The 27272-nt window shown below is 37.6% G+C and overlaps 1 protein-coding gene across 1 annotated transcript in view; it reads left to right on the plus strand.

Annotated features, from left to right (window-relative positions):
• Positions 1 to 27272, plus strand: part of HERC2 (HECT and RLD domain containing E3 ubiquitin protein ligase 2) — a 143630-nt gene that overhangs the window by 57143 nt on the left and 59215 nt on the right. Inside the window, exons 29-55 of the mRNA XM_070750922.1 lie at positions 359 to 486; positions 580 to 775; positions 1144 to 1280; positions 2188 to 2361; positions 2446 to 2582; positions 3328 to 3479; positions 4005 to 4196; positions 4370 to 4557; positions 4720 to 4912; positions 5677 to 5859; positions 7312 to 7496; positions 9137 to 9284; positions 9417 to 9613; positions 9899 to 10129; positions 11096 to 11231; positions 12501 to 12644; positions 15570 to 15712; positions 18062 to 18329; positions 20434 to 20576; positions 20719 to 20811; positions 21870 to 22038; positions 22137 to 22262; positions 23675 to 23783; positions 23998 to 24137; positions 24383 to 24573; positions 24902 to 25007; positions 25134 to 25225. Coding sequence (XP_070607023.1) covers positions 359 to 486; positions 580 to 775; positions 1144 to 1280; positions 2188 to 2361; positions 2446 to 2582; positions 3328 to 3479; positions 4005 to 4196; positions 4370 to 4557; positions 4720 to 4912; positions 5677 to 5859; positions 7312 to 7496; positions 9137 to 9284; positions 9417 to 9613; positions 9899 to 10129; positions 11096 to 11231; positions 12501 to 12644; positions 15570 to 15712; positions 18062 to 18329; positions 20434 to 20576; positions 20719 to 20811; positions 21870 to 22038; positions 22137 to 22262; positions 23675 to 23783; positions 23998 to 24137; positions 24383 to 24573; positions 24902 to 25007; positions 25134 to 25225 — 4301 coding nt within the window. The remainder of the gene's footprint in view (positions 1 to 358; positions 487 to 579; positions 776 to 1143; positions 1281 to 2187; positions 2362 to 2445; positions 2583 to 3327; positions 3480 to 4004; positions 4197 to 4369; positions 4558 to 4719; positions 4913 to 5676; positions 5860 to 7311; positions 7497 to 9136; positions 9285 to 9416; positions 9614 to 9898; positions 10130 to 11095; positions 11232 to 12500; positions 12645 to 15569; positions 15713 to 18061; positions 18330 to 20433; positions 20577 to 20718; positions 20812 to 21869; positions 22039 to 22136; positions 22263 to 23674; positions 23784 to 23997; positions 24138 to 24382; positions 24574 to 24901; positions 25008 to 25133; positions 25226 to 27272) is intronic.

Here is a 27272-nt window from a genome sequence, read left to right on the forward strand (position 1 = left end):
CTGCTTTCCCAGTCCAGTTCGGAATGGGCTGCAGCCCAGGGGGGGGGGGGCTTTGGTCTAGCACATACTTGGGTAACTTTTCTTCCTAATCCTATTAAACTTTCTTAACTAAATTGTTAATGCTCTTAAACTTTTTTGTGCACTGGAAAAATAATATATTTTTGGTTTGTTAAGTGGGGCAGCAGACTATAGCTGTGGAGTAGGGGAAATAGTTGTCTTTTATCTTATTCCAGAACAGTTAAAAGCGAAAATTCTAAACCATTTAAGATCACGGTATCAGGAAGAAAGAACTCATTGTCTGATAATTTTATTGTAGCATTTCATTTCCTAATATATTTTTGCTTATTCTTTTCTAAAGGTCATGTAGCACTTTCTCTTGTTTATCCTGTTATGCTTGGAGTTGACCAAGGGAAACACCGAATACTTCCAAAATCTGTAGCAGATGTTTGTCGTGTTGTCTATCAAGCAAAATGTTCACTTATCAAAGTAAGTATGGAGTCAACAGCATCCTTTCTTAGTACTAATAATTGCTGTTACTAATTAAATTATGGACTGATTCATGTGCATTATTATTTTAAGACCCATCAAGAACAAGGAAGATCTTATAAAGAAGTCTGTGCTCCTGTTATTGAACGCTTGAGATTTCTCTTCAATGAACTGCGCCCAGCAGTGTGCAATGATCTCTCTATCATGTCCAAACTTAAAAGTCTTAGTTCTTTACCCCAATGGAGAAGGGTAGTCCAGAAGATAATTAGAGATAAGAGAAAAAAGAAAGGTAAAACAATGACTTAAATATGATTTATAGGGGATGTGCTGGAGAAGATGTGATTCTTATTTGCTGACGTAGTAGAATACAATGAATTTTGGATTGTTTCTAAGTAAGTTTTTTATACCTACCTCAATTTTTTAAAAAATGGCACAATCATTTCCCCATCACTGCTTGTATGTCCAGTTCCTAATGGGATCCATATTGTAAACTCAAAACATAATGCAAGTAGCAAGAATAGATTGCTATGTACTTCGGTAGTGATTTTTTTGCCTAGACAAAATGTAAAGTTTTGCTTCTTAGGAAATATAGATTTATTCAATTACTATGTTTTGCATCTCTGGGTTTTCCTTAAAGTATCTTTTCTTTCCTGCTAGCTCCTAAAAAGTCTGAAACTTCTGATGTGGAAGAATCTAAAATTGGAAATGAGGAAAGTGATTTGGGAGAGTCATGTATGATATCTCATAGTCCAGTGACAACTGATAAAAGGCCCTTGTCCGTCAAATCACCTAAGGTAAATACAAAAAAGGATGCATGCAGTAAGATGTAGATGTTGCTGAATATTTATAAACACACACACTCCACTTTAATGCAATCTCTGTGTATACATCCTAAGTGCTGTAAATCACCCAGAGTTGTTTCATTACTAGATAGGTGGCAAATAAATTCAATGAATAAGTAAGTAAGTATGAGTTGTGGGAAGATTGTTCTCATTAGTTGGCATATTTTTCTAATCAGAACCTGATTAGTTGGCATATTTTTATGTATGTTTATGTGCACAAGCTGCTGAAGGCCCTAAGAGGAAATGGAAGTTATGCATTTAAACTATACACAGAATATCCTTATCAAATATTACTTTCCATAACTTACATCTGATGGGTATATACAACTCTAAATGTGTGTATGTGTGGCTTTCAGATCTCTCTCTCTCTCTCTCACATACACACACACACTGCTGTTATCGGAAACTAATTTTTGCTGTGAGATGCAAAATCTAGCATAGGCCTTCAAATAAATTTTACATTAAAAAAAGATGAAAAAGAAAAATCCCATTCATTCAAAAAAGAAAGCCCAATTCCCAGTCATCTATAGCTCCCATCTACTTTGCATGAATTATGTAGCCATGTAGGTGACTATAGTCATCAAAAAAGGTCATAAAGGCAATATTCTGTGTCTTTAATAGCCTTCTTGTTGATAACTATGGAATTTTTATATTCAATTCACTTTGTGGGGTTATTTTTAGATGAAACACTCTGGTATTTTTGAGTTGCTGTGTTCATTATCAGATGTATCTTTAAAGTTTTTCTTTGCCCTTGGAGCATGAAGTTGTAAGATTCAATATCTCAATGTGTTATTTGGGTCATTAACATTGTTTTCAGCCTGAGATCTCAATTATTAGTAATGTACATTTAATTTCTTAGGATAAATGGCAGCCACTGATAAATACAGTCACAGGTGTTCACAAATACAAGTGGCTGAAGCAAAACGTCCAAGGCTTATATCCCCAGTCTGCTTTACTCAACACCATAGTTGAATTTGCTCTGAAAGAGGAACCTGTTGATGTAGAAAAAATGAGGAAGTGCTTACTAAAACAGGTAAACTATATTTTCTTTATTGTGGCTGAGGATGTATTGCTTAAGAAACTTATAAAGAGGTGATGCTTTATCTCTGTTTTGCAGCTAGAGCGAGCTGAAGTTCGATTAGAGGGGATTGACACCATTCTAAAATTGGCTGCTAAAAGCTTCTTGCTGCCTTCTGTGCAATACGCTATGTTCTGTGGATGGCAAAGACTTATTCCAGAAGGAATTATTATCGGGTAATCTTCCAGTTTTGTTAGGCATTTTGTAGTATGGTGGTATGGAACATAAATTCAAGACTACAGCTTTGAGAACTGAGACAGAAATGGGAAGGGATTTGGGTAATACTGGTATTCTTCGACTCATGAACACAATTGAACCCAGAATTTATGTTGCTAAAGTGAGAAATTTGTTAAGGGAGTTTTGTCCTGTTTTACGACTTTGCTTGCCACGTATGTTAAGTGAATAACTGCAATTGTCATGTGTTAAATTCCTAATATGGTTGTTAAATGAATCTGGCTTTCCACATTGACTTTGCTGGTTGGAAGGTTGCAAAAAATAGTCACGTGACCCCAGGATACTGCAACCATAATAAATATCAAACAGTTGTCAAGCATCCAAATGTAAATCTCGTCACCATGGGAATGCTACAATGGTTATAAGTGTATAAAATGGTCATCAGTCACTTTTTTCAGTGCAGTCACTAAACGAACTGTTGTAAGTTGAGGACTACATGTATAGTATAGCAGATCTGTGCTAAATGAAGAAAACATAAATCATAATCTTAGAGCAGCATTGAAGTGTCATGGAGCACCTAACTTTCTTAGAACTAATATAAAGTGCATCAGTAATCTGAAGCCTTTTGAAAAAAACAGAGTATAGCTACGTTAGGTTTGCTAGTGCAGGATATGCTCTGTTTGTAATACTTTAGATTATATTTACAAAATCCTGAAATTTTTTATTTTTATTTTTTAACCTACAAAGAGAACCTTTAACAGACTGCTTAAGGGATGTTGATCTCATTCCACCCTTTAACCGCACGCTTCTGGAGGTTACCTTTGGAAAGTTGTATTCGTGGGCTGTTCAAAATGTTAGAAACATTTTGCTTGATGCTAATAGCAGATTTAAAGAATTAGGTGAGTCCTTCCAGGTATTTACTCTGTGCTTTGATTTATTAAAACTCACTGGTGCTTCGTGCATGAATTTGTATGATAGTGCAAACTGTAATTTAAATTTTGAAGTATAACTGCCAGTTATATCTTGTAAGATATCTGATAAGCTTCCTTTTCTTTCGATAATATAATAGACATGGAGAGAGAATGAGTTGTGTGTCGTATAGATTTATATCTATGTTGCCTTTCCTAGTTGCTTCTGAGTTATTTAGACACTTTTATTAAATAAACAAAAATAGAAGAGCTGCACTGATATATCCTGAAGTTTTAATTACCTGATTCCTTGTTTGAAAAGTTGGTTATTTATATCTGCATTGTCTATTGAGATAAAATGTATTAGAGGAATCTTACATCTGTATGTGTGTGTTTTGGAGTTTCTACTGTATTGTCTGCAACCAGAAAAGAACTTCAGGCAAAATAATAGTAAAAATCTGTAGGTCATTTATTTAAGCTAATAAATATCTTGGGTTTCTTTCACTTTTCACCTAGGGATCCAGCCTGTTCCTCTGCAGACTATAACCAATGAGAATCCTGCAGGACCAAGTCTTGGAACTGTCCCACAAGCACGTTTTTTATTGGTCATGCTTAACTTGTTAACTTTACAACATGGTGCAAATACCTTGAATCTTCTTCTCAATTCTGGCATGTTGGCATTAATGCAAACCACACTGAGGCTAATAGGTATTTGCAGATCTATCTTCCTTTAGCTTTTTCCTCCTCTGCTCAGAATTTAGGAAAAAAACCCTTTTTCATTGTTTCCTATTTTGTGCAAATATTTTAGTGGTTTTAGAATTTATTTATTAGTGGCTACATGCAAGGTGTATATCTCAGTAAATCTGTTGCTGTTGAATTAGGACCTAGCTCCGATAATGTGGAAGAAGATATGATTGCTGCATCCCGGGGTGTTTCTGCCACAGTCCTAGAAGAGTCCAGGAAGGAAAGCACTCCAGTTCAACTTCCTGTTTCAGGACCAGAATTGGCAGTCATGATGAAGATTGGTACTAGAGTGATGAGAGGAGTAGATTGGAAGTGGGGTGACCAGGTACTACTTTGTCAGTGTTGCACTTATTTGCCTTAATTCGCTGCCCAGAATCACCTTGTGGGGGAGATGGATGACATAAACGTGTAATAAACAAACATATCAATTGAATTTGAAAATATAATCTTGATTGTTGCATATTTTAAACATTTCTGCATTTCTAAGGATGGGCCTCCTCCAGGTTTGGGACGAGTAATTGGAGAACTGGGTGAAGATGGATGGATTCGAGTGCAGTGGGACACTGGCAGTACCAATTCTTACCGGATGGGAAAAGAGGGGAAGTATGATCTGAAGCTAGCCGAACCTCCTCCTGTTTCACAACCTGCAACTGAAGACTCTGACACTGAGGATGATTCTGGTAAGAAAGTTTGGAGTTGAAGTCACTGGCATTTTAGTACCTACATATTCTATGGTGGGAATGGATGTAATCACATCAAATTTTCTTCTGTCTTCTCTCTTTTTTCAATCAAAAGACTCAAAATATTAAAAGAAAATGCATGGTAATATGGGAAGGAAAGAAAGAGAGAGGGATGGAGGGAGGGGAGGAAAGAAGGAAGGTAGGAAGGTAGGTAGGTCATGGCCAATTTCCCATAAACTCAGTGGGGAAGCCAACAAAAAAGTGGAAATTGCTCTCACTGACATTTTGTCCTCCTGTGGTCATTCTATTTCTCTGTTTAGGTAAGAAAAGTATCTTTAAGAGGATGATTCGATGAGTCATAGGTTGTCTAGAATTCTATTATTATCCTCTTTGAAGTTATTCATGTATCGTTAAAGGATGATATATTAGTATATTGTAATGTGAATCAAAAGCTTTATCATTTATCTTTTTGCTCCCCTATAATGTTTCAAAGACATGAGAGTTCCTTCTGTTTGTTTTTCTTTGTTATTTGTACTAGCAGTGTTAGCTAGTGTGTTTGTTTTGACATACATTATAAAATAAATTGATAGTCCATCTTCTTTTGTGATTAACACATCTATTCTTGAGGAAATAATGTGATTTTTATTCTGGTCATAACTAAACTATGAAGTTTATATTACTAACTTGATGTAGAGTGATTAAAAACGAGAGAGCTGAAATACATTGACCTTGTTTTGAGTAATTTACTATGATATTTGTTTTAGAAGGAGAACACGCTGAAAAAAATCTCCATCCTACTTCCATGATGCTGACCAGCACAGTGAACCTTCTGCAAACCCTTTGCCTTTCTGCTGGCCTTCACGCTGAAGTCATGCAGAATGAAGCAACGAGAACTTTGTGTGGATTGCTCCGCATGCTGGTAGAAAGTGGCACGACAGAAAAATCATGTAAATCCAATGTATTATATTCTTACTTTTGTTCTATTCATCATTATATTCTTACTTTCTATTCATCATGTTTATCCTAGCACAATCTGGTAAAATGATCTAGACAAGGATGAACTAATCCACACAGAAAAAAATATAATTATAAGTCACAGAATTATAATCTCCCACCTCAGAAATAGTAATAGCAGTTAATTATATTCAGACATATTAACTGCACAAGCTGTAAATTCTGTATAGAAGATAATTTTTTTAATTTTTTTAATTTTAATTTTGAATGGTTTTTTCTGAATGAAACCAGAGAGGACCAGACTAATTTCATTGGAGAGCCTGTTTCAGAGAATAAACACCTCTGAAAAGCAGTACATTTTAGCTTTTCCCATTTACTTCCCAGAAGAGAAGATTTATTGGTTGTTTTTCCTGACATGATCAAACACAGGTGAAACTTGTACTGTAGGTAATTAAATGACAAGTTGTAAGGGACTTGGTATGTCTAAACTTGTGTCTGGAAACCTATTAAAAGCCAGTGCAGAACTCAAAGCACAAACATAACAGCTGCTATTTAGTATGTGGGCTGCGTATTCATTCATTCATTCATTCATTCATTCATTCATTCACCTTCTATGCCACCCAATCCCGAAGGACTCAGGATGGCTTACAACAGTCTAAAATACAAAAACAGTAAAAAGAAGTCAAATATAAAATCTGAGTTATAAAACCTAATAAAAACCATAATAAACATAATAAACTAACCCAACATGCATAGTAGACATTCATACAATTTGGCCATGATTGTTGTTGTTTCATGGCCCTCATGCCTGCCGGCAAAGCCAGGTCTTTGTGGCCTTATGGAAAGCCAATAGGGTGGGAGCAGTATGGACATCGTGGGGGAATTGATTCTATAGAGCCAGGGCGGCAACAGAGAAGGCCCTCCCCTGTGGTCCTGCCAACCTGCATTGCTTAGTTGACGAGACCTGGAGGAGGCCAACTCTGTGTGCTCTTATAGGTCTCTGGAAGGTATGCGGCAAGGGACGGTTCCATAAATAAGTAACCTTTAAAGACAAGCGGACATTTCAGAAGTTTAGTCAGAAGTTATTGTGCCTTAAATGTTCATCCTTTACAGAATGAAAGATCTTTGATGTAATTTCCTTTTTAATGCTTTTCTTTTATAATTGTTTGTTAGAGGGTTTTTCTTTTTGTTTAGATACTTTACAGTAAAGTAAAATGAAATATAGAACAGGTGGTTTTGAAAACTTAAACTAGGTAGGATTGAATCTAATTGGTTTCCCCCTCTAGTCATAAGAAAAAGGGAAGAAGTCTCCTCCCTTTTAAGGCCCATATTCCCCATCTTTTAGAGGAGCAGAGAGTGGGGAGCAATAGGGATTTCTACCGTTTAATCAGAACTATGATTACACCAATGTTGATTACTACTCAGTCATTGTTAATTATTTGCAGCTTCCTTGCCAAACACATTAGTTAACAAAGAACAACACCGGAACTGGTGTACCCTGGGATTCATCCGAAGTATAGCACTGATGCCTCAAATGTGCAGCACTCTTAGTACATCACAATGGATAACGCTGCTAATGAAAATTGTAGAGGGATATGATTCATTCACTGCTGCATCTCTCCAACGACAGGTAACAGTATATAATGTTTTAATGATCAGTGGTTGATTCATGGTATAGTTTTAAAGCTGTCTTTTATAGCTTTGTTATAATTGAGAAGCAGGTGTCTTAGAAGATGTAGTGTGGCTTTGTCCTTGTATCTACTTTAGATATGAGAGAATCATGAGAATTGGTGCAGGTTGGACCTAAACATATTGGTTAAGAGTGCTCAAGACATGGAAAATATATATGGGCAACAGACCCTAGATCCCTCTCTCTGTTTATGAACAGATATTTTAACTTGTAATCCTTTTGGAAAAATCTGGGAAAATTTATAAGCATGTGCCATTGCAGACCTTATTTTCAAAGAATAAATGGGAGGGAATATTCATAGCATGTTCACATTTTGAAAACTTGCCATGACTTAATACTGTATTTAACAAAAGGAAGCATAGATTTTCTCTCTCTCTTCTGTGCTGGAGTGGGGGCCATAGTGATGAGAATATGGAGACACTATCAAACCAAATGAATGGTTCACAGCCGGAAATAATGAAAATACTGTATGGGTGAAGAAAGTGGTGAAGCTGCTTTCATTCCTTCCAGTTGGACATGGATAAGCCTGTTAGATCTACCTATCTTCCTTCATACTCCCTGTGGGGATGACACAGAGCTATATTGGAAAGCTTCCCCTATTTTATTTATTTATATTTATTAGTCAACTTTAGATAGCTGCTCATCTCGTCAAAAGCGAATCCTGAAGGTTCTTCGTAGAAATAGAGACTTGGAGAAATGTGAACCTCAGCTAAAGGAAAGCTTATGGCAAAAGAGGTTTTAACTGCAAATTATCATCCTTTATGTGCGCAGGGAAAATAAGATGAGAACATGGCCAGCATGTTGTTTGAAATAGAAAATCTGTTCCTAGAGTCACTGAACTTAGTAGGGTTTAAGATATATCCATTTCAATTTATTCAATTCAATTTATTAGATTTGTATGCCGCCCCTCTCCGAAGACTCGGGGCGGCTCTATTTCTACAAGGAGCCTTCAGGATTCGCTTTTGATGAGATGAGTAGTTATCTAAAGTTGACTAATAAATATAAATAAATAAAATAGGGGAGGCTTTCCAATATAGCTACGTGTCATCCCCACAGGGAGTATGAAGGAAGATAGGTAGATCTAACAGGCTTATCCATGTCCAACTGGAAGGAATGAAAGCAGCTTCACCACTTTCTTCAGCCTCCATTTCACCCCTACAGTATTTTCGTTATTTCCGGCTGTGAACCATTTCCTTTCTGAAAACTGAAAAACAGTTTAGTTTTGCAAGGAGCTCTTCTAATGTTCCTGTTCCAGCACATATGGCATAATTGGGGTTAATAAACCCAGTTCTAGCATAGCAGTAACCGAAATATACCCATCTGAGGATAAAAACTATTGAAATCAGCAGGTTGTCCTGCATTAATTTAAGCATGTATACATTTCTGTGCTGATTCCAGATGGGTGCAAGCAATCTCTTTTTTAGGAAAGTGTGTATATTAATATGATTGAATGTATGGATGCAGTGGAACCTTAATTAATTTTACCAATGAAATGTAAAACAAATGTTTTGTTTTAAAGCCATTATTTTTAATAAGTAGTGTGCATTTCTTTTTTTTTTAATGCTGTTTCATTGTTTTAGATCCTTGCTGTGCACTTATTACAAGCAGTGCTTCCCTCCTGGGATAAAACGGAAAGGTCACGGGATATGAAATTCCTTGTGGAAAAATTATTTGGGTTTTTGGGTAGCTTGCTGACTACATGTTCTTCAGATATCCCACTGCTCAGAGGTAAGAAAATATTTTGTCGTCATTGATAAAGTTGTCTTCATTGATACAGTTCTTGGCCCATTCATCTTTCATAGATGTAACTTTATCTTAGCTTTCTTTCATTTCTTCTATACTGTATTTGTTTGTTTGCAGAATCTACTCTGAGGAGGAGGAAAGCTAGGCCTCAGGCCTCCTTGACGGCAACTCACAGCAGTACTTTAGCTGAAGAGATTGTTGCTCTGTTGAGGACTTTGCATTCATTGAGCCAGTGGAATGGACTCATAAACAAGTATATCAACTCTCAGCTAAACTCCATCACCCACATCTTTGCAGGAAAAGAGTCAGAAGGGGTAGTTCCCATATTTTTACAATCAACTCATTTGTTATTTTTAAAAAGAAAGCAATTAATTCAGTCAATTACACTTTTTTCAATTAGCACTGTGATGAAGTTTTAAAATTATTTCTTAAACTTTCAATTTGCCTTAATATCCCATATGTGCATTGATTTTTATGTGCAAAAATATTTAAACTTATGTGCAAAAATATTTAAATTTATGATTATATATGTATGTGCATATAGTCTGCTGAGGGAACTGCTCCTTGTAGTTTAACTAGATTGTAATCATTTTTACTAGGCTGCGTTGGAAGACTGTTTTCCTGATTCTGAGACTCCAGAAGTAGGAGGCCTGATGGCTGTTTTGGCAGTTATTGGTGGAATAGACAGTCGGTTGCGGCTAGGTGGCCAAGTAGTTCATGATGAATTTGGAGAAGGCACGGTGACAAGGATTACTCCAAAAGGAAAAATCACAGTGCAATTTTATGACATGAGAACCTGCAGAGTGTGTCCTTTCAGTCAACTAAAACCAGTGAGTGCCTTAAGTGATGTTAGGATATTGAGAACAAGCAAATTGATGACATAATAGTGGTACTTGGGAAATGTTGTTGATAAGAAGCAGAAGCGTATGTATCCTGAAACACAGGATATGACTTTCTTTTAAATCCTGAACCTCTTGAAATGATCTTGTTGAGAAAATAGTGGTAATGATGTAATATTTATAATTTCACTGACAGTTTTAAGTCTATGATGAGAAACTTTAGTCCACCTTCCCATTTTGTTTCATTTTTATGTTACATACACAAATTTGCAGGAAACCTGAGAACTGCATTTTCCAAAGTTTGCATGTATATGTGACTCAATAGGCTTCTTTTTGAGAAAAAAATATGATTTTGCTAGATATACCCTTGGTTTCCTCTTTCTAGAAATGGGACATAGCTACACCTACAAAAAGATATTGATTAAATTGAATGGGTCCAAAGACGGGCTACAAAAATGGTGGAAGGTCTTAAGCATAAAATTTATCAGGAAAAACGTAATGAACTCAATCTGTATAGTCTGGAGGACAGAAGGGAAAGGGACATGATCAAAACATTTAAATATGTTAAAGGGTTAAATAAGGTTCGGGAGGGAAGTGTTTTTAATAGGAAAGTGAACACAAGAACAAGGGAGCACAATCTGAGGTTAGTTGGGGGAAAGATTAGAAGTACGTGAGAAAATATTTTACTGAAAGACGTAGTAAATGCTTGGAATAAACTTCCAGCAGACGTGGTTGGTAAATCCACAGTAACTGAATTTAAACATGCCTGGGATAAACATATATCCATCCTAAGATAAAATACAGGAAATAGTATAAGGGCAGACTAGATGGACCATGAGCTCTTTTTCTACCATCAATCTTCTATGTTTCTATGTTATTTCTGATGAAAATAAATAAATATCGCTACCTAAACTATAATGAAATTACATTGGTAACCTTCTTTGTATTTCCCCTTAGGTTCCTGTGGTTCCATTTAATGTGAATAACTTACCCTTCACTGAACCCATGCTTTCTGTCTGGGCTCAGTTGGTAAATCTGGCTGGTAGTAAAGTAGAAAAACAAAGAATGAAGACTCCCAACCAAGGCCTTTCTGGTATATACTGCATTTCTCTACTTCTGTGACAGTATTCTTTTGTCTAAGATAACAAGACTGCCAAACTGGAAATAAGAAATGTAATTTGGTTTGAAGGGCATTAATATCGGCATTAAACAGAATTACACAAGGATTATTTTAGGCCACATTTGGGCAGAAGCCCTTGTGGCTATGTCCTATGTTTGCTCATTTGTAGCTCTGAATCCAAGAGCCAGCAAGTCATGGAGTAGTGCATCTACTTCATAAAGCCATCTCCTGAGTTGATATTTTTCTGTCAAGGTTTTCTACTTTGTTTGGTTCATTCCATCCTGTCCTCAAGTAGCTTCCAGATATTGGGTCAGGAATAAAATTTCATATCCAGATTAGACCAGGTTGAGGTTGTATAACTGAGTATCAACAGTACAGTGGTAGCATCTTACCCCAAGCTGACAAATGACCTTTCCCTGCAGCTGACATAATGTTAAAAAGGAGTCTTTATTTATAGTCACAAAAGTATCCATCAAGCTGACTTCTCCCCCTTTAGTTAAAACTGTTCACCAAGGAAAAGACTGGAGCTTCTGTAATACAGTCTTCCCAATATCTAGTCATTACAGTTGGACCACACCAAAGACTAAATTACAGTTCTAGTAATCTAGTCTGTATAGAGAAACTGTACTAAACACCAAAGGGCCTGATGGGACCAGAAGGATGAACTACCCTCATTGAGGTCATCAGCCAGTTACCAATGTCACTTCTGTTCCATGTCCAGATCTGTAAGCTGTGTGAAGGTGGAAAAGGAAAAGATAATTTAAAGTACCATTTTTCCATAACATTTTTGTAATCTGAACAGATTTTCATTGGATGAGATTAGAATTGTATTCTTACTGTTTCTAAGGATACTTATTTTAATAATTTTAAAAACCATTGTACTATCAGCATGCACATTTTCCCTATTAAACTTTGGGTAAAAATCAGAGATCCTGATTAGTCAACATATTTCAGTATAGTTCCATTAGAACAGAGGTCTTCAAATTTGGCAATTTTAAGACTTGTGGACTTCAACTCCCAGAATTCTCCAGCCAGCATAGCTTGGGGACCCCTGCGTTAGAATATAAACTATTGATGTTCCTATTTTTCTGTTGTGACACAGCCAACTCAGAAACTCAGATAGAAGGTTTTAAATGGAGTTGCTTAGTTCCAGGCCTAAAACAAAATGTTTTCTCTTTCATGTTTATTTCTAACGTTTCCTATCAGTTGTGCTAACAAATGCCTGTAATATATTTTGAACAGGACAAATAGACTTGGATCTCTTGAGATGCCAGCAATTAAAGCTATACATATTAAAAGCAGGCCGTGCTCTGCTTTCTTACCAGGATAAATTAAGGCAGATCTTATCTCAACCAGCAGTACAAGATCCTAGCATAGTCCCTGCAGGTAAAATTCCACTTAGTCACCTTAAAAAAAAAAAACATATTTCATGTTTTTTATATTTTTTACTGTTTCTACTTAACTAGGCAGCATAATGGAGAGGGAATTTGATTTTCAGTGATTACCTTTTCTTGTTTTTCCTCATGGTAAGTAACCTGACTTAGAGTTGTCCAGCAGTATTCACATAACCACAGACCTGTATTATTATTTTTTTTGAAGCAACAACCTGTTCCTTTTCAATGTTTTGTATGTATAGAGTTCACTAGTTCATTAGTTGCCCAAAAATAGATTGGTCGAGATACTAGAGAAATGAGGTAAAATTCACTTATCAATTCAGAGGAGTGTGTCTGTTCTTTTAGGGATAGATTTCAGACATATGGGCATCATATAAGAAGGAAGGAAGAAAATAAATAGATTAGTGAGAATGACCATTTCAAGATATATGGTAGCCTGAGTAAGTTTAATATAATTAAAGAAAATAGATGCCAGGGACATAATATGAGAGATTGAAAGAGGATACATGGATATTTCATTTTTTCCCCTCCATCAATAAAGCACTCCTTTTTTAGACCTCACTTCCTTTGAACAGTTTAGGACAGTGTTTCCCAACCTTTTTTGAGCCGCGGTACATTATTCACATTTTCAAAATCCTGGGGAACACTGAAAGGGGGTGGGGGGGGGGGTGGCTAAAGAAAAGTTTTGACAAAAAAAAATCTTCCTCCATTTTGCTCTATTTCTCCCTCACTCTTTCTCTCTCTTCCTTCCTTCCCTTCTTTCTCTTTCTCCATCCCTCTTTCTTTCTTCCTCTCTCTTTTGCTCTCTTTCTCTCTCCCTCCTTCCCTCCCTATATGTCTTTCTCTCTCCCTTGCTCTCTCTGCCTCTCTTGCTATCTCTCTTTCATTCTCTCTCTTTTTCTCTCTCTCTTGCTATCTCTTTCTCTCTCTTTCTTTTTCTCTGTCTCTCTTTCTCTCTCTCTTGCTAGCTCTTTCTTTCTCTCTCTTTCTCTTTCTCTGTCTCTCTCTCTCTGCCTCTCTTGCTATGTCTCTCTTGCTCTCTCTCTCTCTGCCTCTCTTGCTATGTCTCTCTTGCTCTCTCTCTCTTTCTCTCTCTTCCTTTCTTCTCTGCGGAGGCCGGCAAAGGTTTTTCTTATTTTAAATGTTCCGGGTGGCAGGGGGATGCGGAGCCCGCACGCACACACCCCCGACATTCCAAATCCTGCCTCAGCTGCATGCAAGAGGGGCCGGGCGGGCGTTAGCAGCCCGATGAGGACGAGAAGCCGCTGCAGCCACCCCCAATCCCCCCCCTTCCCTGGGTACCTTCCAAAGGCCCCTGGAAAAAGGCAGGAGGTAGCAACGAGGCGCGAGGACAAGCAGGCAGCTTGGCGGAGGGGAAGCGCTGACGGGCTCTCCTCCTTCCCCACCCCCGTGCTTCTCTCCCGCCCTGGCTTTTGCTTCGACCGCAGATTTCCCCGCAGTTCAAAAGGAGGCAAGAGGTGGCCTGGATGAAATTGCGGGGAAATCATGGGGCGAAGCAAAAGCCAGGGCGGGAGAGAAGCGCGGGGGTGGGGAAGGAGGAGAGCCCGTCAGCGCTTCCCCTCCGCCAAGAGGTTATTGCCGCCGCCTCTGCCTCCACTCAGGCAGCCATCGTGGTTGAGCTGAGCGAGAGGAAAAGGCGCGGTGACCACGGTGGCTCCCTGAGTGGAGACAGAAGCGGTGGCAATAACCTCTGTGCTTTCTACGGCAGCGTGGCTGAGCTGGACGGAGGGAAGTGGCAGCTCCCACTCGAGGAACCCACGGCAACGGGCAACGGCTTGGTGGGAGGCGACGGCGGGAGACACAGGCGGTGGGAGGAGAGGGAACTAGGAAGCGACTGTGAAGCCCAAGACCATCCACAGGACGACACTCAGGCAGGGGCGCCGGCAGCGCCCTGCCCAGCTGGAGCTTCTCGCGGCACATCTGGCCATGTCTCGCGGCACACTACTGTGCCGCGGCACACCGGTTGGGAAACGCTGGTTTAGGAGACTCCCATGAGTATTTTTATTCTTATCAAGCAGTACTTTGTGATAAGTCTACATGGCCCTCAGTTTTGTGGCTATCTAGAGATTTGAATTTGGGTCATCTTAATTTTAATCCAACCACTCTATTGCCGAGATTCACATTCAGGTACTAGTTTCATTAGTATAAAAGAAACTCTGTCTTTTCTTTCCTGTAACTTTAACTGGAATTAACATGGGAAGGATACTTGTACAAATGGTCTGCTCCATTGTGCTCATGCTTGCTACCCCTTTAGTATTGGCTCTGTTGTATTTAAATTATGTAATAAACTAAAAATAATTGTACTAGGAATAGGGATTTAAGCACAAAGCTTGGCAGAAATAAAAAGTTCAGGGTTATAAAAAGTAGCATGCATATAATCCATTTATGAATTATAATTCTATACTTGGATTTATACCAAATCTATATTTCTTTTAGCCTTCATTTTTTTAAAAAAAATGTCTGCCGTTTCATATTAAGATCATCCTAAATTTGACGGATTTTTTCATTTGCATTTGAAATAAGATGCATCTTGTACTGTTTCTGGAAGAATATGTAAACTTCGGGGCAGGGATGAAATGCTCCTATTTAGGCATGCCTGCCGATCGTTGTAGAACTGGTCGCGATCACAACGCAAGGCTTTGCCCCCCTGCCTGGATGCTGCCATTTGGGTTCTTTTATTCTGTGCGCATGTGCAAAGCATTCTGCGCATGCACAGAGGGTAAAATAACCCAAATAGCAGCCTCCGGGTGGGTGGACGAAGCCTTGTGATGCAGTCACTACCGGCTCTATGATGATTGACAGGCATGATAGAACAGGAAGCATTTCACCCCTTCTTTGGAGGATTGTTTTGGTATGGAGGTTCTACAGCTTAAAATACTTTTTTCCTTGCTTTAAGACGAAGGTGCAGCGGCATCACCTGAGGTGGGAGACATGTCTCCAGAAGGACCTCAGCCTCCCATGATCCTCTTGCAGCAACTGTTGACAGCAGCAACACAACCATCTCCAGTAAAAGGAATATTTGATAAACAAGAGCTTGAGGTATTTTGTTTAACATTTAATATTTTAAACTATATACTATGGTTTATGGTTCAGATCATGCAAAATGCAGCTGCGAGAGCCCCGAGTCTATGGAGGGGGCGGCATACAAATCTAATAATAATAATAAATAAATCATGGGCATCCCTAGGTATGCTCATGTCACACCAACACTCCGCAGTCTGCATTGGTTGCCGATCAGTTTACGGCCACAATTCAAAGTGTTGGTTATGACCTATAAAGCCCTTCATGGCATCGGGCCAGAATATCTTCGGGACTGCCTTCTGCCGCACGAATCCCAGCGACCGGTTAGGTCCCACAGAGTTGGCCTTCTCCGGGTCCCGTCGACTAAGCAATGTCGTCTGGCGGGACCCAGGGGAAGAGCCTTCTCTGTGGCAGCCCCGACCCTTTGGAACCAGCTCCCCCCGGAGATTAGGATTGCCCCCACCCTTCTTGTCTTTCGCAAACTCCTTAAAACCCACCTCTGCCGTCAGGCATGCTGGAATTGAGACATTTCCCCCAGGCCTATATAGTTTTATGTATGGTATGCTTGTGTTGTATGTTCTTTTAAATAATGGGTTTTTAGATTTTTAAATATTAGATTTGTTCTCTGTACATTGTTTATTATTGTTGTGAGCTGTCCTGAGTCTGCGGAGAGGGGTGGCATACAAATCTAATAAATAATAATAATAATAATGATAATCAGTGTAAAACTGTAAAGAAGGTTTATATATTTTTTTAAAAATTATAACTTTCTAAATACAGTTCAGTAGGAAAAAAGACACATGCAAGCACCATGAAACATGACACAGTTTTGCAAAGACAAAGGTCGAATGGTTACTAGCCACAACCATTTCAGTAAAAAAAAGACTTGTTATATATCACCTTTCTCTCTTAAGCAGCCAAATGAAATAGCTGTTGAGAGAAGCAGCAAGGCCAAACCATGACTGACCCCAGGAATGCTAACAGCCATTATATTGCTGATTTTATTTCTCTCAGCCGTTTCTGTATTTAGTTAACATTTCAAAGAATTTGTATTTATTTATTGAGAAGATTTACATGGCCACCCACTCTCTCTCAGTGAGTCTGGGCAGTTTACAAAGAATAAAAACCCAGTTTGTTTTAGCTCAGGAGCGCCTCTTTTGTGAAAAAGGTCAGAGTTATCCATCATGTGTATTGTAAAGTCACATATTTAAGATTCCTATGTCAGTATTGCAAATCAGTTTTGAACTTGAGTTACTTAAAAGTTCATTTGCATTTGTTTAAAAAAATAATTAACATGGTACTTTAAAAAGAGGTCATATTTATTGTATTTCTATCTTGCATATATTCATTTCTACCACAGCCCCCATAAATAAGTTACACAGAGGAAACACTAAAATTAAAGCATGAACAACAACATAACTCTATTTTTTCTAAGGATACTGATAAAATATTTTTTATTAGAGATAGTAATAATTATATTGATTCCAGAAGAATAGTTTTTTGATAACAAATTGGTATGGCACGTGGATACTTAAAATGCATTGTTGTATACCTATTGTTCACTGTAGTTATTTGCATGCGTAAAAGTTTTATGTGGTATCTAAGAGGATAATCAGAATTGCATCTAAGAGGATAATCAGAATTGCAGAAAAAACAATTGCTGCCAATCTGCCTTCCATTGAGGACCTGCATACTGCATGAGTCAAAAAGAGGGCGGGTAAAATATTTACTGACCCCTCACATCCTGGACACAAATTGTTTCAACTCCTACCCTCAAAACGTTGCTACAGAGCACTGCACACCAAGACAACTAGACACAAGAACAGTTTTTTTCCGAACGCCATCACTCTACTAAACAAATAATTCCCTCAACACTCTCAGACTTTCTACTAAATCTGCACTTCTATTCTACTAGTTTTTCTCATCATTCCTATCACCCATTTCCTCCCATGTTGACTGTATGACTGTAACTTGTTGCGTATATCCTAAGATTTTTATTAATATTGCTTCTTCATTGCTTATTTGACCCCTATGACAATCATTAAGTGTTGTACCACATGATTCTTGACAAATGTATATTTTATTTTATGTACATTGAGAGCATATGCACCAAGACAAATTCCTTGTGTGTCCAATCACACTTGGCCAATAAAAATTCTATTCTATTCTATTCTATTCTATTCTAAACCAGATTTGGCCACAACAAATGGTATAATTTCCGGCTTAGGTTTTTGCCTTTGTAGCATTTTAATTGTTATTTTTAAGTATGCCATAGGATTTGTTTCTTAAGTGCATAAGATAAATGATGTGTTGTCTTCTATGTTACTTTGTGTTAAATAGAGTTTATATATATATAATTTCTTATAGGCTGCTGCACTTGCGGTATGTCAATATCTGGCTGTAGAATCTGGGCATCCTTCAACTCCGGTCTTTGAAGAATGTAGCTCCAGTGAAGCTACGACCCCTGTAACAGTCCAACATATCCGACCTGCAAAAGTAAAAAAATGCAAGGCATCTCCCATTCCACCACTCCCAATTGTTGTGCAACTTATGGAAATGGGATTCCCTAGAAAGAATATTGAATTTGCATTGAAATCACTATCAGGAACTTCTGGAAATGCTTCTGGATTACCAGGTACCTCATGTTTCTAGTATTCATAGTGTACTGGTAACTACAGGCCAGTTAGCTTGACATCAGTTGTAGTTAAAATGATGGAGACTCTACTCAAAAAGAGGATAAATCAGCACCTAAAAAACAATAACTTTTTGGACCCAAATCAGCATGGCTTTACTGAAGGCAAATCATGTCAGACTAATCTCATTGATTTCTTTGACTATGTCACAAAGGTGTTGGATGAAGGTGGTGCCGTGGATATTGCCTACCTGGACTTCAACAAAGCTTTTGATACGGTTCCACATAAAGAGCTGATAGATAAATTAGTGAAGATTGGACTTAATCCCTGGATAGTTCAATGGATTTGCAGCTGGCTGAAGCATAGACATCAGAGAGTTATTGTTAATGGCGAGTCAGGTTACAAGCGGTGTGCCACAAGGGTCTGTTCTGGGTCCTATTCTTTTTAATATGTTTGTGAGTGACATAGCGGAAGGTTTGGTAGGGAAGGTTTGCCTATTTGCCGATGACTCTAAAGTGTGCAATAGGGTTGATATTCCTGGAGGCGTCTGTAATATGGTAAATGATTTAGCTTTACTAGATAAATGGTCAAAGCAATGGAAACTGCAGTTTAATGTTTCCAAATGTAAAATAATGCACTTGGGGAAAAGGAATCCTCAATCTGAGTATTGTATTGGCAGTTCTGTGTTAGCAAATACTTCAAAAGAAAAGGATTTAGGGGTAGTGATTTCTGACAGTCTCAAAATGGGTGAACAGTGCAGTCAGGCGGTAGGGAAAGCAAGTAGGATGCTTGGCTGCATAGCTAGAGGTATAACAAGCAGGAAGAGGGAGATTATGATCCCGTTATATAGAATGCTGGTGAGACCACATTTGGAATACTGTGTTCAGTTCTGGAGACCTCACCTACAAAAAGATATTGACAAAATTGAACGGGTCCAAAGACGGGCTACAAGAATGGTCGAAGGTCTTAAGCATAAAACGTATCAGGAAAGACTTAATGAACTCAGTCTGTATAGTCTGGAAGACAGAAGGAAAAGGGGGGACATGATCGAAACATTTAAATATATTAAAGGGTTAAATAAGGTCCAAGAGGGAAGTGTTTTTAATAGGAAAGTGAACACAAGAACAAGGGGACACAATCTGAAGTTAGTTGGGGGTAAGATCAAAAGCAACATGAGAAAATATTATTTTACTGAAAGAGTAGTAGATCCTTGGAACAAACTTCCAGCAGATGTGGTAGATAAATCCACAGTAACTGAATTTAAACATGCCTGGGATAAACATATATCCATCCTAAGATAAAATACAGAAAATAGTATAAGGGCAGACTAGATGGACCATGAGGTCTTTTTCTGCCGTCAGACTTCTATGTTTCTATGTTTCTATGTTTCTACTACAAAGAGATTGATGGAATATCTTTGTTTTGATACTGATAGCAAAATAATACAGGGTAAATGTAAAGATAGTTCACAGTAGTGATATAGGAAAAAATTATGGAAGATGATTTGGAAAGGTTCATGATGATTTAAAGTGGTGATATAAAATAAAAACATAATTTAAGCACTTCTACTCATATGAACAATTCTATTGATGTCTTAATCTAAGGGTAGAAACCTTGGTGGGTTGGGTTTTGTATCATCCTGATGTTCAAATTAGTAATTTTTCAGATGGTAACACTGTATCTGAATATTCTGGGATGAAGGTTCCCTTTTGCTTAACAGCAGAGAAGATTGATTGTAAGAGGCAATAGACAACAAATGGAACCAAGTAGATTTCCCCTTAGATGATGATATGGATTGGGTCTATGTTCATGGTGCCTTGAAAATTGTATTCTTAAGATACTGAATGATTAACCAACTAACAACAAAAACTGTGTGGAAAAAAATAAACTGCCCATGAAAAGGCATAAACTTTATTCTTCATTTATAAATTGTTGAAGTTATCTGAGAGTGGAGAATAAGTAGAAAATTGTTCTGAAAGTTTGGCAGAAAAGTGTAATTGAAAACTATAATCCTTAAACTTAATGATTTGAAGTGGTGATATAAAATAAAAGCGTAATTTACACACTTCTACTCATATGAACAATTCTATTGATGTCTTAATCTAGGCGTAGAGGCATTGGTGGGCTGGCTTTTGGATCATCCCGATGTTCAAATTACCGATTTCTCAGATGGTGACACTATATCTGATGAATATTCAGATGATGAAGTGTCAGAAGAAGTAGAGGAAGCAGAAGCTGCGTATCCAGTGGTAAATGTTCGGAATAATTACTTATGATTTTTATAATTTTTTTCTAACAAAAAATGGTGACAATTTCTCTATTAATGGAGATGACACTTCATTTATGATATATTATTATGACACCCAGAATATTTGTTTCTTTTTATTGTAGTCTGCTGTTGTAACAGAAAGCCAAACATATAAGAAAAGAGCTGATTTCTTAAGTAATGATGATTATGCGGTATATGTCCGGGAGAATATTCAGGTAAGCATGGATGTGACTATATAATTCTCTTTCTGAAAGAAGTATTATGCATATAGAAAACTACTGAATTTTTTTACTTTTTACCTTCAAAAAGTATGCCAAAAACTGGGTGCGTCTTATGCAACGAAGATTGTGTGGGGGGAAATTGGGTGGTGGTCAGCAGCGGTGGCAGCAGTATTCCCATGGTCCTGCGGTGATGGCTTTTCACACGGTTTGGCAGCTGGCGCCGGCCGCCACTGCCAAACTGCGTGAGAAGCCGCTACAGCCAGGCTACAGGAAGGCTGCTGCCATTGCTGCTGCTCGCGGCTCCTCTCCACAGGTTACTTTCCCGTGCAGGGTTTGGTGTAAGGTTGCCGCCAAGGGACAATCAGCGAGTGGATGGATCGGCCCAGCCTTCGCCCATATGGAACTCTTCCCTCTGAGCAGATTTGATGATACTTATTCACACACTCACATAAACGGATTTTATCTTTTTAGGGGTCCGCTGGAGTCCACTCTGCAAATAAAATGGGCTTTTTTACCACACTTCTCCTTTGAACGGAGAAGCTCAGCGCTTGTAAAAACACATTATTGAGGATCTTTTGGGGTGGTGGTGGAAAGCACAGCCTATCCTCGTCTGCAGCCCTAACTAGCCCACGGCTCGCTGGAAGGAATCGCTGCTGAATTTGCTGGACTACAGGAAGCAGCTTCTCTCTGAGCGCCCTCCCCAGGCGTTGAATTATGGGTGTGGGCACTTGCACATACACAATAGCACGCACGTGTAGTCTTTTAGCACCCAAGGACAAAAGGGTTTGCCATCACTGGTATAAATGATAAAAGAATATGTAGCACTAGGTTTGTTTAACATTTAAGAGATATTTTTTTTCAGGTTCTTTTTACTTTTTTTCCTAAATAAAATATTTTATTTTTCCCCAAATTGTTATGAAGTATTTTTGTAACTATAATTTTTCCCCCTAGCAGTTTGTCCATTACAGTTTTCTTTATTGTATATAATATTACTTGAATGATTGAATATCAAGTGCTACTTTGGTCTTTTCACTTATTTATTGTCATTTTAGGTGGGGATGATGGTCCGATGTTGCAGAACCTATGAGGAGGTTTGTGAGGGAGATGTGGGTAAAGTTATAAAGTTGGATCGTGATGGTTTGCATGATCTCAATGTGCAATGTGACTGGCAACAAAAAGGTGGCACTTACTGGGTCAGATATATCCACGTGGAACTGATAGGTGAGTTGAAGTCATAAAGTATTATTATGATTATATTCATAATGAGGTGTAATTTGAAATCCAAACCAATTGATATCACTGATCTTAATACTTTATAGGATTCCCACCACAAAGTTCTCCATCACACATAAAGATTGGTGACAAAGTTCGTGTAAAAACTTCTGTAATGACACCCAAATACAAATGGGGATCTGTTACCCACAGAAGTGTGGGGGTAGTAAAAGGTAATTTCTATTTTTTAATTTTTAAAAAATTTATAAATGAATTTATTTATATTCATGTATACATTATTATATATGAATAATTACAGATGTTATCTGTACAGTGATTGTGCTGCTACAAAACAATATTCAGTTGTGTTCAAAGTTTGATTTTCCTGTTGTTATTTTTTTCTAATGATTTGTTAAAGAATGCCTGTGCAAATAGAAAACACTTCTCCTGTGGGTGGGGATGAGTTCTTTTTGCCATTTCCTTTTTTCTACAGTTATTTATGACAAGCCTTATGTTGTTTCAAAGGGTTTCTGGACTGATGAAAAAGAGGAAGGATTTTAAAAAATCACTTATTTAAATTGATCTTGGGAGCAGAATTGCTTGTTTGAAAAGAATAGGAAGAATGGATTTTTTTATAAATCAGTATTTTGACATCTCTTTTTAAAAACAATTTTCACTGAATGTTTTATTTAAAAACCATAAAAAACAAAACAAGCTAATAAAGAGTAAAAGTAAAGAAGGCAGGAAAAAAAAGTGCGTAAAGAAAGAAAGAAAAAAGAAACAGAAGAATCTTCTGATTTACTTGGCAGGAAATATAATTACAATTCCAAAATAATCCTTTGCTCTATGATTATAAAAGAAACCTCACTCTTTTCTATTGCCTAGGATTTTTCCCCCTAATCATGAAAACCACAAATCATAAATTTTTTGTTGTTTTATGCAAAAACCCAGTCATAAAGCTAGATATTTTTTCTTTAATTTAAGAGGTTAATTTAGCCATCTCCACCAGTTTCATCATCTGTACCAAACATTCCTCTATTATGCTGAACCTTTCCACCTTTGGGCATGTATTAGATTCACTGCAGGGTATTATGGTTTATATCAGGGAATAATTGCTTCTTTGACCTCCTAATGATGTTTCACTGAAATTTTTAATATCAAACATTATAAAATTCTGTTAAATAAATTGCTACCCCTGAGTAATAAATATTCCTCTTAGAATTATTATTGTTATTGTTATTATTATTGTTACTATTTATTTATTCATTCATTCATTCATTCATTCATTTATTCATTCATTTATTTATTTTTGTATGCCGCCCCTCTCTGAATATCATGTTATTATATGATATTCTGTACAAAAAGTTCCTGTGGATAATTGAAGTTAATTAATTCCTTAACTGGAAAAGTAGTTTTGAGGCACTATAATATTAACTTTCTATGTATTCCAGGAAGTGTACAAGGATCAATACAAAGTACAGTATTTGAAAATGCAATAGTGAATACATGCTTATTTCTGACTCTTACCTTGTGTACATTTTTACATTGTTGATTTTATTAGTTGCTATGAATCGCATAAGATCACACTATATTTAAATTCTAGAAATAAATAAATGAATAACTCTTAAATATTTCCTTACCAAAGCTTTTAGTGCCAATGGTAAAGATGTTATTGTTGACTTTCCTCAACAATCTCATTGGACTGGATTATTGTCAGAAATGGAACTGGTTCCCAGTATTCATCCAGGAGTTACGTAAGTTTTTCCATTTTTCTTTGAAAAAATTTACTTTATCTTTTGAATCTTTCCTTTGCTATTTGTGTAATGTATCATAGTGATTGAATTCCACAAGGTGGCAACGGCTAAAACCTGAAACAATAGAAACAATAGAATTTCTTAACCTTGAAACAATAAAAAATATGCAAGTTAGTAAATAGAGTGCTATGTAGTCATTTTTTTTATCATTCAGGTGTGATGGCTGCCAGATGTTCCCTATTAATGGACCTAGATTTAAATGCAGAAACTGTGATGATTTTGATTTCTGTGAAACCTGCTTCAAAAGTAGGAAACATAACATAAGACACACTTTCGGCAGAATAAATGAACCAGGTATATTTAAATAAACCCAAATATATTTTCATTACCATTTCATGAAATGTTTCATTTATATATGTTCTTGAGAACAATTGTGTATTTTTTGAATTCCTAGTAATTCCATACCAACCAACTTTTGGGCTGCGTAAAATTATGCACAAAACCGTATAGTTACACTTTTCTTGTTTTTAGTAATATTTGTACTGTACTGCATTTGTGCTATTGAATTAATATAGCTATCATTCAACTTTCAACACCAGGCCAGTCTCCAGTATTTTGTGGTCGCTCTGGAAAGCAGCTAAAAAGACATCATAGTAGCCAGCGAGGCATGCTACTCGATGACTGGTCCAGAATTGTTAAAAATTTGAATGTATCATCTTCTGTGAATCAAGCTTCCCGTTTGATTGACGGAAGTGAGCAGTGTTGGCAGTCTTCTGGCTCGCAAGGAAAGGTAAGTTTAAAAAGAAAAATGTTGCAAATATCTGCCTGTTTGTATCAATAATATCAAATATCAATAATATTTACTTGCTAAAAGAACAAAAACAGAATAAAGCAAATAAATAATGTACTGACAATTGGCAGAATTAATCACAACATAACATTCACTTCTCTATTATACTTGTATAATTCCCCATAATTCAAAGTGGCAGTAGATGATTATTTTTGTCTTTGACTATATGTAGTTTGTAAACCCTTAAGAAATAATGCTACTTAGACACAATTGCTGTTCATAATATGTCTTCAAAGGGTTTGAATTAATTGAATATAACATTTTCTAGCACTGGATACGGTTGGAAATTTTTCCTGATGTCCTGGTACACAGATTGAAAATGGTAGTGGACCCTGCAGACAGCAGTTACATGCCTTCTTTAGTTGTGGTCTCAGGTATGGCATTACCTTTCTTGAGCTTGGAAAGAAAGAATCAAATCACCTTTTGTCTTTTCATAGCTTTGTAACACTAAAAAACAGTATACAAATAGTTCAGTATGGCTTTGTTTAATTTTTCTATAGGTGGAAGTTCTTTAAATAACCTCATAGAATTGAAGACTATCAATATTAATCCTACCGATACAACAGTTCCACTTCTTGGTGATTGCACGGAAGTAGGTATCTGCTGATTATCAAGAAATGCAAATATTGTATTTATGGAGGATAATATCTTTTACAAAAATACTAATACTTTCTCATACTCAACAACTTTAATTTTTACTTAATTTTTCGTTTTGTTTCAGTCAGTTTTGTACAATATGGACTTCTGGTCTGATTTTTTTTTTGGCTGGTTTAAGGACTTTAGTGCATTTTTCACATTAGGAGGCTTCTGTATTGTAATTCATGGCTGGTGGTCATTCATTCATTCATTCATTCATTCATTCATTCATTCATTCATTCATTCATTCATTTGACTTTATGCCGTCCAATCCCAAAGAACTCAGGGCAGCTTACAATAATATAAAATATAATTTTAAAAGGTACAGTTAACAATAAAAAGAAGTCAAGTACAAATTAAAACAATAACCCCAGTTAAAACCCACAACTCAGCAATCCAATCAAAATGTACACATCATTCAATACAATTTGGCCATGAAAGATGTATAATTCATGGCCTCCTCTGCTGGCAAAGCCAGGTCTTCATAGCCTTTTGGAAGGCCAGCAGAATGCGAGCAGTATGGATATCGGGAGGGAGTTGGTTCCACAGAGCTGGGGCAGCCACAGAGAAGGCCCTCTTCCACGGGCCCATCAACCTGCATTGCATAGCCGACCGGATCCGGAGAATATCTCTGGAAGGTATATGGCAGGAGACGGTCCTGTAAATAGTCTGGCCCTAAGCCATGTAGGGCTTTATATATAATAACCAACACCTTGAATTGTGACCGGAGACCAATCAGTAGCCAGTGCAGCTTGCAGAGCATAGGTGTTATAGGGTGTACCGAGGTGCACCCATGACAGTTTGCGTGGCAGCATTCTGGATTAGTGTAGTCTCTGAACACTCTTCAAGGGTAGCCCCATGTAGAGCACATTGCAATAGTCAAGACAGGAGGTGATGAGGGCCTGAATGACTGTGTAGAATGGTCCTTAAGAGGAAATGCCCACAGCAACTTGGTGTTGTCTGGGTTGAGCTTGAGTCTGTTGGCTCCCATCCAGACCCTTATAGCTTCAAGGCACCGGCACATTACTTCCACCGCTTCACTGAATTGACATAGGGTGGAGATGTATAGCTGAGTATCATCAGCATACTGATGATATCTCACTCCATGCTGATGAATGATTTCACCCAACGGCTTCAGGTAATTGTTGAATAGTAGGGGGGAAAGGACAGACCCCTGCGGCACCCCACAATGTAGGGACTGAGGGGTGGTCCTCTGACTCTCCACTAACACTGACTGCGAACGACCGGAGAGATAGGAGGAGAATCATTATAAAACGGTGCCTCCCACTCCTAACCCCTCAAGACATCGCAGAAGAATAACATGGTCAATGGTATCGAAGGCCGCTGAGAGGTCAAGAAGCACCAGGATAGAGGAATGACCCCTGTCCCGGGACCGCCAGAAATCATCCATCAGTGAAGCCCTTCATGGCATCGGGGCAGAATATCTCTGAGACTGCCTTCTGCCGCGCGAATCCCAGCAACCGGTTAGGTCCCACAGAGTTGGCCTTCTCCGGGTGCCATCGACTAAACAATGTTGTCTGGCGGGACCCAGGGGAAGAGCCTTCTCTGCGGTGGCCCCGACCCTCTGGAAACAGCTCACCCCGGACATTAGAACTGCCCCCACCCTCCTTGCCTTTCGTAAGCTTCTTAAAACCCACCTCTGCCGCCAGGCATGGAGGAACTGAAACATTTCCCCTGGGCCTATACAGTTTATGCATGGTATGTTTGTGTGTATGTTTCTTTTTAAGTAAGGGTTTTTTAGTGACTTTTAATTATTAGATTTGTTATATATTGTGCTATTACTGTTGTGAGCCGCCTCGAGTTTACGGAGAGGGGCGGCATACAAATCTAATAAATAATAATAATAATAATAATAATAATAATAATAATAATACCATAAATCATATTATTAGGTACAAAATAAAAAGATACAAGGCAAATTTTGGCATTTTAAATGCCAAAATTATCGTAATATAAGAATCTCTTAATAATAGAGCTAATTA

This window comes from Erythrolamprus reginae, chromosome 4, assembly GCF_031021105.1.
Source record: "Erythrolamprus reginae isolate rEryReg1 chromosome 4, rEryReg1.hap1, whole genome shotgun sequence".
Lineage (NCBI taxonomy): Eukaryota > Metazoa > Chordata > Lepidosauria > Squamata > Dipsadidae > Erythrolamprus > Erythrolamprus reginae.